This window comes from Parambassis ranga, chromosome 19, assembly GCF_900634625.1.
Source record: "Parambassis ranga chromosome 19, fParRan2.1, whole genome shotgun sequence".
Taxonomy (NCBI): domain Eukaryota; kingdom Metazoa; phylum Chordata; class Actinopteri; family Ambassidae; genus Parambassis; species Parambassis ranga.
In genome coordinates this window covers 20,691,051-20,702,442 of record NC_041039.1, presented here as the reverse complement: position 1 = coordinate 20,702,442, position 11,392 = coordinate 20,691,051, and the positions used below count along the sequence as shown (strand labels likewise).

The window sequence follows — 11,392 nt, the reverse complement described above, 5'->3', positions numbered from 1 at the left end:
TACAATATTTATTATTGTTGCAGACGATTCCAGAAGAACGCCTCCCATGCTTTCCACGTCTGCATGCGTTTTATTGATCAAATCTGACTTTATTGGTGACATACAGTAGCTTCATCTGTTTTTTTTTTGTCTAGGTGTTCATCAGCATTGAGATTATTATACAGTAGATCTTGTCCCCCCTGGTTTTCTAATCATCAAACAGAAATTAATGTGTTTTTATGGTATTATGAGTACATTTCTTGCTATACTGACTATTGACCTCATAGAATTTTGACTGGATTTGAAGCTTTTTTTTGTATTCCAGTATTGTGTTTCTAAGAGGACCTTATGTTTGGCCTTTGTATCTTAAAATGAAAAATAAATAAAAGATTAAAAAAAAAAAAGCAGGCATGTTTAATTGATTGTAAATTGTTTGGATAGCACAGCAGCAGCCCTTAAACCTGTACGTATGACTGGATGGAATATTTAAGGTTTTAATAATAATCATAATGCTGAATTAATTGGAGCTGCTTTCCATTTAAAAAGGTGGAAGATCAAAAGCTCCAATGCACTGACGGTCGTTTGGCCTGTTTAGCATTTAAGCGCCCCAGGGGGCTAATCTCTTTGTACCACTCTGCAATCTTTTAAAGGTATCTTCACTCGAGGAGGGTGCTTCTTCTTCTCTTTTTTTATTACAGTAGTAAAATCTTTGTAGCAGTGACACAGTGAAGGTTAAAGTCTGGTAGCAGTGGAGGACATTGAGTTATGAAAATGTGTCTTTTCCACCTGATTACACCCCCCCCCCCCTATTTTTTTCCTCAATTAGTGATTTCCAGTTAATCATCATGTTGAGACAGCAGTTGATGAGCTCTTACCAACCAGGCCTCCCTGTAAACCAGCTGTTTTTCCCCTGGACATGCTGGCAGTTATGGTGTTAAAGGGCCTAATGACAGCTTTCTCCTTTGTTTCCCTCCCTTTAAAAAAATGTCCCTCCATTGTCCTTTCTCTGCACACACAGCCTGAGGAGGCTCAGACGGCTGTTCTTCATGTCATCATTGCAAATTATGGATATTTTCTTTATACGTCTTCAATATAAATAATCCATATAATCTAACAAGTGTATAAAATATTATAAATTACAAATTAGTCAACCTTATAGTAACAAAAAATGGTGGAAAGGCAGCATGTTTGTCACTGTGGTACATGACCTCTTCTTTTTAAGTGTTTGATAAGTAAGTTATAACATGATACATTAATGGTGATGTCACAAATGGGCTCTTTGTTGTGTGTTTTGTGCCATAAAGGATGCTGCTTTGTAAACTGTAAGCAGGAGTGATTTGATCTGCGTTATGCCCATCCATCCACGCTTCCCTCAGGTCTGGTCTGGTGTCTTGAGAGATGGCCCGAGGACGGACAGAAGCTTCAGCTTCAGGAAACTGGAGGCAGCACATCGGGTCTGAACAGGAAGGATCCACTCCTGGAAAACAACTGCTATTTTAGATCAGGTATGTACCAACACAGGCGACGTCTCCGGGGACGTCATCTAAAAGAGAGGAAATGTTGTGTTATTTCTGCTCTGCAGCTGTTGATTTGACAAGTGATGAGGGGCTTTTAACACACGTAACTATGCTTCTGTTTTTTTTAGCATTTTGCATGTTTAGCTGGCGCCAAACTTATATGTGTGAGTAACAAAAACATGACGGATTGTAGTGTTTATTTGTTATTACAGTTCATTATGACCTCTATCTTTTAATCAAGTTGGAAGCTGTCACTGTGAGCCCTACACTTTAGCCTCTTTTATTGAAGCCTTTCTCTCTAATCACCACAGTCACACTTAAACCACTCTCTCTCATACACACACACACCTTTTGTGACTTTTCTGTGAAGAGTCTCTGCTAATGACACCGTGCGATGGCCCACGCTGACCCAATCAAGCCTCTTGGCTGTTCATCCAAAGCGCACAAAGACAAACATGGACACCCTGTCCTCTTTCATGTCGCCAGGTCCGAGCTCCAGTCACCTCTCTGTGCTCTGAATGTTGCTGCCTTGCAGAAATTACACAGTCACCCAGCAGTTCACAGGGGCTGCTGGTATTTGGGGCCTCAGGCTAAAGCCTTTCATCTGGCGCTTTGAGAAGTGCATCGGTCTGGTCTCTTCAAACACACTGGGAGATAATGGCTTTGAGACACACGGGGAGGGGAAAGGGCCGTCACTGTGTGGTTGAGAGCGGCGGGGCTGTAGGATAAGACACTGAGGGGAGGCTTCGGGAGCTTATTGATGACTAATCACTCCTAAAATGCTATCAGCTTTAGTTTAATTTGGGAGTAAAGCTACTTTACTGCAGAAATATATCCATAAATGAAGTATATGAGACTGTATTGGGTCTTTTATGTAGCCAATGGAAAACTTCCAGGCTTTCTGAGAGCCGGATCTTAGCCCTGACACAGGACTGAAGTCTCTCTGGCTCTGGATGTCTGCTCCAGTTGTTGTTGCTGACTTAAAAACAACTGTTCAATGTGGTGTCATGAAACCACAGCTCATACAAGATGAATGATCCCTGACCCATTTTGTGAGGGGCAACATGATGCCTCAAGTCTTGGATGGGTTGCCATCAAATTGGGTCAAAGGCCTTCTTTGTGGTGTGATGGCACGTCTCAGCGCAGTCCCAGCTGAGCTAAAACATGGCTGACAAATCATTAGTGTCACAAACTGCAGTTCTTTCTGACGCCTTAATGTCAACTTCATCCACCCCACCACTGCTTTACCCATAATCACTTGAACCAGGACTTAGTGGTGCGGGAGCATCACACACACTGAACTTCAAAACTGCTCTTTAGAAACCTCTAGGTGACATCACAGAAGGTTTGTCCATCTTACTTTACTGCCCATGGGTACAAAGGTTTTCCTGGGTGAGCCTGGATGTCATAGGTACATTAAATGTTTTGGCACACAACTTATATTGTATACTTGACTAATCAGATTAAATTTACAAGCACATTTTAAATAAAGATGGTTCAAGCAGCAACTACAGATCTGTGTAATGATGAGAGAAGATGCTAGAAGTTGAGTGAGTTAAGCTGTTTCTGTGAATATAATGAATGATCATATCATCATCTAAAATACCACATCCTGTAATGTTTACGCAAAGCAAGACTGTGGTGAGAAGGAAGACTAAAGCGGGGTTAACTGCACGAGAAGTTCAGCTTTGGGAAATCCACATCCAGTGACATGCTACCAGTGATGTGTCTGGGATGTCTGCCATGAGATGGTTGTCATAGCTGAGTCATGACTGTGACTTTTACAACGTCACGTTCAGTGACTACGTGCTACTGAGTTAGAAAGTCAAAGGTTTGTTGAAATGATGATCTCACACATGAAATATGTGACACCGGGTTCTATTTCACAACATAACCAAACTAAATCTCACCAAATAACAGAAAATAAAAACAGAAAACTGCTCAAAAACCAATAAAAGAGGAGAAGAAACAGAATGTCAGCGCTGATTTATAGATAATTTAACCCATGGTGTGGTGGAAACCAGACAATCTGCTTATAAAGCTGCTACTTTGCACCCTGGCCAGCCATCCTGAGTCTTTTCTGTTCTATACACGGCATTAGTCTGATCTCTGTGGATTCAAGTTGGATTTTTAGGGGCAGTGCCAACATTCATGCCACAGCCAGACCAGTATCAACAAAACGGTGTGAATCACTGTAAAACTCCAGGGTTTTATTAGTAATTCTGCAAATAATTTTGAAGGAGGCTAAAAGCAGCTCATCGCATGAAGCCTAACCTACTTCAGACAAACAGTTACGACTGGTGTGGTGTGGTTTGTACTGAGTGGACGTGGCTGTAAAGGGGAGGGATTTCACACTCATGGAGTTAATTGGTGAACATATATGTGAACATATACATATATTTTTTTGACTTTTAGTAAAGATGTGTCAACTTTTCCTGTCCTATTTGTCCAGATCTTTGTTGTTTGGTGCGCCTCCTAGTGGTCATCAGTTTGTACCAGCTGCCAGGCTTCCAGAGCAGAATCTCTGGGTTTGTGTTGTGTTTTAAAAAACGCTTCTTTTTTCAAACTTTTTTTGCGCTAACATGCACTTCTTCATCTGGCCACGAAAGGTCGCATGTTAGCTATAGATTATACTTTCACCTTATCACCCATATCTATGCATGATAACATACCTCCTGGGCTACAAGTAGGTAGAAGAGGATGCCTGCATGTTCAATGGGAAGCTAACACAACATGTTGACTACACTGCGCTGACAGGGACTCTGGTGTGCTGTGGTCATGGCTGTAATATTTAATATAGGGCAAGTTCATGTTTCCTGAAGGAAGAACGTGATGATGGAAATGTGAGACTATGGTGAATACATAAATTGTGTGACCAACATGTAGCAGTCTTTATTTTGGACAGTAGGAGTGCAGGCCAGCTTTTTTATCCTCAACACCTCAGATTTTCCACCACACCCCCACATCTGCTACAATAGAGTTAGGCTTGGATTTCTGTTATGCAGCCTGGGTGTCAGTCAAGTCACTAGAAAAACATCAGTGGCTGCAGAGGGCTGACCACAGAGGAAAGCATCGCGTGCAGGAGTCAGAGACTCTTTTTTGTTGTTGTTGTTGTTTGAGGGACTGTGAGCGGCTGTAGCTCTTCAGGAGGATGGCAGCATTACTGGATTCGCTGTGTGCCAGTGTCAGGAGGGCACCTTCCATCTGCACCCTGATAACCAGCCTTCACTCAGCTATTCGGGTGGTGGCGCAGTAGTAGCACATTCTCGCGGGCCCCAGTGGGGAAGTCGAATTGCTCTTGTTTTCCACCACGTCTGCTATTATTTCAGTTAATGACTGAAATATGAGTTCATGTGGCAATATTTGCTGTGTTACTTGAGGCCATGGCAAAACAGAGGCAGGGAATCTGCTCAGTCAGCCACTCGTGGCAAACGACCTGCAATAAATCTCTCCTCATGGGTATAATCAATCAGAATAAAGCCTTCTGATGTAAAACCCCCATTGAAATCAATGGTCACAAAGCCATATTTACTATAATTCTTCCATAATAATGAATGGAAAAATATTGTTTATGATTAATTCTCACATGAGTCCACCAGGGACATCACTGGATTCAGATAATAAGTGCTTTGATTCTGCGTATAATATTTTTTTAAGGAAATGCAAATTAATGGTATTTATTTGGCTTCAAATGAAGGTATGACACTTTTATGAAATTAAATGTCCTTACATGAAATTTCAAATAATAATAAAAAAAACCTTAGTTGATATGTGATAATGGGCTTGTGTCTTTTGTTCTGGTAAAGTTGGCCTGTTACTGTTTGGGTTTTTCCACTTTTGTGTGGGCTGAGGTCAAGAAGAGAGGGCAGCCGGGTTGACCCCTGACCCCTGTAAATATATAAATAAATGGCAGCTTACATCTGTACACAAGATGGGAGGATGTGTGGACGAGCGTCTATTGATGCTGTGAGATAAATGATGCTAGAAGAACATGTGTGCAGCTCACATTGTTTCAAGATCAGGAGTTTAGTTGTCATCTCTTTCCTTATGGATGAATGTAGAGCCCATAAATCTAAGGTCTTTCCATTAGGGTCACTTTTTTTTATACACTTTAATAATCCCAGAAGGGAAATTGCCTAAGGCTGCCAGCAAATAGCACCACACACCAGTGAGTGAGGTCACAAAACAATGACTAGGGGGGAGTTGGGATCGAACCAACAACCTTCCGGTTATTGGACAATACCTCTGCTCTACCACTGATCCACTTCGACCTACGTACGGAAGTGTATTAATAATATTTACATTAATTAATAATATAATATCATAATAATGATAACGCTGTGCCACAGCCTCGTCGGTGATGACGTCACCGCGCAGGAGCCCTCGTTCCCTTCAATGGGGGAATGCCTCGGCGCGTGACGTCACCGCGCGCTCCTCCGGCTGGCAGGACGGTCCGGTCAGCAGAGGATGAGGAGGAGGAGATGAAGCCTGAACTGAAGACACGCTGGACGGACAGCTGCTCATCTGTGAGTGAGCTCTGCTTCTTTTTTTTTTTTTATGAACATTTTATTTTCTCTTCTCTGTTTTTTTCCCCGCGTACAAACAGGACACCGGAAAGATTCTAGTTTTGTATTTTAACTGAATTAATCCACAGTGAGTAAAAGTCTGGAGCCCAGCAGGTAAACAGAGGAAACTCACAGCTGGCGCAGGCTAGAAATGAGTCCAGACTGCCTGAAATGAGCTTGAATGTCTGTAGAGCAACGCGACCGAGAAACAGAGAGACGTGTGAAATCTTTTTACGGCTGTTTTTGTGTCAAAACACTTTATTTTAAGAGCCTGTAGATTTAGACTGAATGGATTTTGTAGCCTGTTATGCATTGTAAGACTTTTTATTATCTGCCTTTCCTTTCCTGGGACTTTAAACACTGTTATATTTTTCTTTTTCAAATGTGACTTTACTCATTAATTTCTAAATAGTTTTTTATTTAGTGATTTTCTTTTCCGTTTATTGGTGTTGTGGAATGTTTAATTCTCTAACTTGCCCAGTTTTTTGTTGTTTTTGTTCTTCTCTGGTATTTATGACAGCTGTTAAGTGAATAAAGAAGACTGATCCAGCTTTAGACGAAGTCATGCCCGGTCTACTGCGCCCCCTGCTGGTCGCCTGTCTGTACATGCTGCCGCTGCTGCTGCCCGGCGGCCAGAGCAGGATCTTTGGGTACAACAATGGCTTTCACTACCAGGACATCAGCAACGGGAACGGAAACGGAGAGAGTATGTGCTGTGTGTGTGTGTAGGTGCATGAAGGGGGAGGGCTTTGCAGATCTGTGTGTGTGTGTGTGTGAGTTAGCACCAGAGCAGCAACATGCTTCCTTTGTGTACATCATAACACAGCTGGCTGGAAGTGAGCTGGACGTTGGGAGAAGACTATAATTCACAGAGCTCAGGCAGCCAGAGTTATCAAAACAAACACACCGAGTGATGTGGGTTTCTGTTAGAGGCTGTGTGTGTGTGTGTGTGTGTGTGTGTGTGTGTGTAGGATATTGTCTTTTCTTCTTCATCAGTGAACAGATCAATATTTCTGTGACAGAATCTGCAAAAACTTTTATTGTTAATTAATTTTATGTATAGAACATACAGTGTTCTGATCAAAAGTAATTCCATTTATTACCAGCTGATGATGTCATTATTAATAAGGAATGGATTTGACATTTCTCGGGCTTTAGGGTAAATCAGTTGTTGAGTTTTATCATCAGGGAATAACCTGCTTAGAGTGGTCATAATATTTTACAACATGGTAGCTTCATATGTCAGAACAAGTGCAGATCTGGTGTGTTTTGGCCTCAGATGTTATGGCGATAGTAAGAAAAATAATAAAGCACCTTAGAGTTTTTATTTGTAAAGATAGGACGTCTTATTGCTACAGTGTACTAACCAGGATTGTTATTGTTATTGATTGATGGATCAATGTAGAAACTGACAAACCTGTGGAAAATGTTCTAAACTGCAGCTTTACTGCATATAATGAGTATTTCGTTAATGTGGTCTGACCTCATTGCTCTTAATCAGACTTTACAGATGCTATGAATGGTCTGGGCAGGGAGCCAGAGACACACTAATTAACCCATAGAAATACACTGGATTTCAAAAAGAAAAAAGTCTTTGTGTAGTTTTCATGCTACTTGAGCTTCAAATCACTGAAGGTCAACCAGGTCATGGTGGCAACAGAAATCCCGATCACATTTAACCCTCTGCATGACCTGGCACCCCTTTTCTATTCCAACCCTTAACGACTCTGACCTCTAATCCAGGCCGGATATCCGTCCTGCACTCACATGTCTTCATTCTCTGGACATATTGCACAATATATAATAATACATTAATGCAAATGGTCAAATGAGTATGAGGCAGATACAGCAGAACTCAAAGTAATAGATTTAGTTATGTAATCCTATAAATATTAATAGTGATATAATACTTCTGGTGGTTTTTGTGTCTTTTCCAGTTCATTTCAATGGGGTTCGTCTCCTTGTGGAATCAGCCCTGCATTCGGTGCAGGCTACCAGGGGGAGCAGCGCCACCCTTCCCTGTCACTACCACTACGAGCCTGAACTGACCACGCCGCGCAGGACCCGCGTCAAATGGTCCTGGTTGCCAGCCAACACTGCTACGGAACCCATTTCCCCCGAAGCCTTCGCTAAGGAAACTGAGGTTATGGTTGCCATGGGCAACCGCCAGCGTAGCTACGGCAACTTCAAGGGCCGGGTACGCCTGCGACGATCCGCGCCGGGGGACATGTCTCTGGTGATCAATGAGCTGCAACTAAATGACACAGGCAGGTATCGCTGTGAGGTGATCGACGGCCTGGAGGATGAAAGTGTGACGGTGGACCTGGAGCTGCGGGGTGAGAACATGTCTCTCACACTCTTGCCTACCACACTCACAATCCAAAGACCCGTTTACAACAACTGATATACACCTGGTGTCTCCTCTTCCATCTACAGGTGTGGTGTTCCCCTACTTCTCTCAGGAAGGACGATACCATTTCAACTTCTTCGGAGCCCAGCAAGCATGCCAGGATCAGGACGCCACTCTGGCTACATTCGAGCAGCTCTACGTGGCCTGGGAGGATGGGTTAGATTGGTGTAATGCTGGCTGGCTGGCTGACGGCACTGTACAGTATCCAATCACTGTCCCACGTGACGGCTGCGGGGGAAGCGATTTAGCTCCTGGTTTACGCAGCTACGGACTACGACATCGCCACCTCCACCACTACGATGCATTCTGCTTCTCGGCCTCTGTCAAAGGTCAGTATGACCCCGTGACCCCTTCCAGTTACCTCACTACACTCTTTAAACCGATTCCTCTGTCCGTCCATAGGGACTGTATACTTCTTAAAGTACCCGACCAAGCTCAACTTCACTGAGGCGGTCCAGGCTTGTGCCAGTGATGGAAGTAAAATTGCCAAAGTGGGCCAGCTGTTTGCTGCGTGGAGGCTGATGGGACTGGATCGCTGCGACGCAGGCTGGTTGGCAGATGGAAGTGTCCGTTATCCGATCACAAAAGCCCGGCCTAACTGTGGCCCATCTGAGCCAGGTGTGCGTAGTTTTGGGTTCCCGCCTCTGTCTTTGAAATTCGGTGTCTACTGTTACCGGTAAAACAATCCACTCAGGCAGTTAGCGTTAGCTGTAGCCTGGATGCACGTTAGCAGTTAGCCAGGGTTTTTGTTTTTTTTGGTTCATTTCTGAGCTATTTTCAGTGACAATATTCACTCTCCACCTCCATTGAACTAGCATCTCAATACTGAACTAGTCAACAACTGTTAAACTATGCATATGCATCACTGAGGCATTATACAGTCAGTCTAAACTGGCAGAAAACATACTAGGGCAGTATTACAGCTATAATATAATGTAGTGTATTGAGTGTTTTTATAACGTAATGTGCAGTTTTTACCAAAACACTGTCGCTATCACTCTCACTCTGACTATATTATTTATAATGCAGCAGATATTGACTCCACCAACTGTCCCTGCCCAGTGTGAAGCAGCTCTGCACTGCTATTAGCCCCCTGCTCCTCCTATGTGTCCTTTATCCCTACAAGACTTCTGCTAAAATCATCTTCAATATGTGAAAATATGACAATACAATTTGTAGCTTAGGCATCAGCTTCAGAGTCCATCAAACGATGATACTGGATGGGTTTTTGCTGGCAAATAAAGAAGGACCACAGGCCAGCAAGGTGCACTGAAGCAGGGCATCCTAAGCATGTTGTAATGATACAAAGCTGGTTAAAAACTAAATTTAAAAATTTGGCATGCATTTCTTCTGCAATCCTGCAGATTTTGGGAATGCAGTTATTTTGACAGCAAACATCTCTAATTTTTAAGTTTGCAGCAGTGATGAAATGTTCCTGAGCGTCATCGACTTTGTTCCACCAACACCACTGAATGACTTAAAGAGTCACTTCAAACCCAGAGAAGGTGTTAGGAAATGTCAATACTTTTAGAGCTGCGCCCTCCAGAGCTTTGCATTCAAACACTAACACACATTATTAAATACAATCCATCTCATTTTTTTTATTGGTGATGAAGAGTTTTACTGGAGAAAGTGATTCTCTGTATTTTAATATTTAAGCTACCTTGTTTGCTTTCTTTGTGGAAGAACACACATGTACCTTTTTCACTGTGTCTTTGTATTATTTTCTACAAATGAATAAAAACACTGTAAATACACTGTCATTTAAAGGACATTTATGAGAGAAAATAGATGTTTGAAAACTGAATTTTAACATTTAATACACTCAGAAGGGCCGGGTGCAGCCTGTGGATTCAACACTGCAGCTTTGTCCTTTTGTTGCCTCTTTTCCATGTCCTAGAGACATGACAGACAAGAGACTGATATACACTGATATGATACTTAAAAGTCATTGTACATGTTTACACATGAAAGTTACATTTATTAAAAAAAGGAATATTCCATACCAGCATCCATCCATCCATATATCCATCCATCCATTTTCTTAACTGGGAAGCAGGGTCACAGGGGGGGCTGGAGCCTATCCTAGCAGTCAATGGGCCAATTTAGACTCCCTAATTAAGACATGCACATCTTTGACATGTGGGAGGAACCCGGAGTTCCCACACAGAAAGGCCACAGCCAGATTTTACCCAGGGATCTTCCTGCTGTGAGGTGACCATGCTAAATGCACTACTGTGCCACCTCAGTGTCTATTTTCCAAAACAATATGACCCAGTCTCAGTAATCTAAAATATATGTGAGTTTTGCCATGAATGGTCCTATTTTGTTTGAATAGCACAAGAGCATAATTTGTTTGTTGACTTTATATTTAACCCAAGTTTCCTCCACTATGCTTGAACATTAGTGTATATATGAAACATTGCTCTCTGATATTTTTGGCCTGCTCCAATCAAGTTAACATCATCACATGTCATAATAATAGCTTATTGAACATACATGCTTTGGAGTTACATAATATGTTAGTGTTAAATAACAAAGACTTACAAAGGCTTTGTTCTTTTCCCATTCCTACAGCCATGGCTTGAGACATGAATAAATTAGATGTTTGGTCCTAAGTCCATCCTCAGTGTGATTTCAGGTGACCACAGAGAGACTACGTACAAGAGGAGTGCTGACCTGAACACATTTTAAATTGAGTCATTGGTTCTTAGTTAAATACATGTTCTAAAAGTCCTTTAACTGCTGGATTTACACCTCTCAAATGGGCTCCTCTGATCTGTTCTGTGAATTTCTTATTTGTTGTTGACCATAAGCCGCCGCTGGTGGGTGCGTGCTCGCGATACAGTTTCGCTCACTGCTCGAACAGGAATGCCAGGGCAGAGAGGTGAGATGGGTTATTGACCCGTACAAAACAGCCA

General features: G+C 42.4%; 1 protein-coding gene across 1 annotated transcript; it reads left to right on the top strand.

The window, feature by feature from the left end:
- The first annotated feature begins 5,915 nt into the window (after window positions 1–5,915).
- Window positions 5,916–10,228, top strand: hapln3 (hyaluronan and proteoglycan link protein 3). Its single transcript, XM_028430215.1, has 5 exons — window positions 5,916–6,022; window positions 6,582–6,767; window positions 7,999–8,397; window positions 8,498–8,800; window positions 8,874–10,228. Exons 2-5 carry the CDS (start codon window positions 6,626–6,628, stop codon window positions 9,149–9,151), a joined length of 1,122 nt encoding a protein of 373 aa, XP_028286016.1. The 5' UTR covers window positions 5,916–6,022; window positions 6,582–6,625; the 3' UTR covers window positions 9,152–10,228.
- Window positions 10,229–11,392: the final 1,164 nt, after the last annotated feature.

Coding starts and splice junctions, on each gene's coding strand:
- hapln3 (XM_028430215.1), top strand. CDS start 6,626: ATGCCCGGTCTACTGCGCCCCCTGCTGGTCGCCTGTCTGTACATGCTG. Junction 6,768..7,998: donor CGGGAACGGAAACGGAGAGA/GTATGTGCTGTG, acceptor TGTCTTTTCCAG/TTCATTTCAATGGGGTTCGT. Junction 8,801..8,873: donor CTTCTCGGCCTCTGTCAAAG/GTCAGTATGACC, acceptor GTCCGTCCATAG/GGACTGTATACTTCTTAAAG.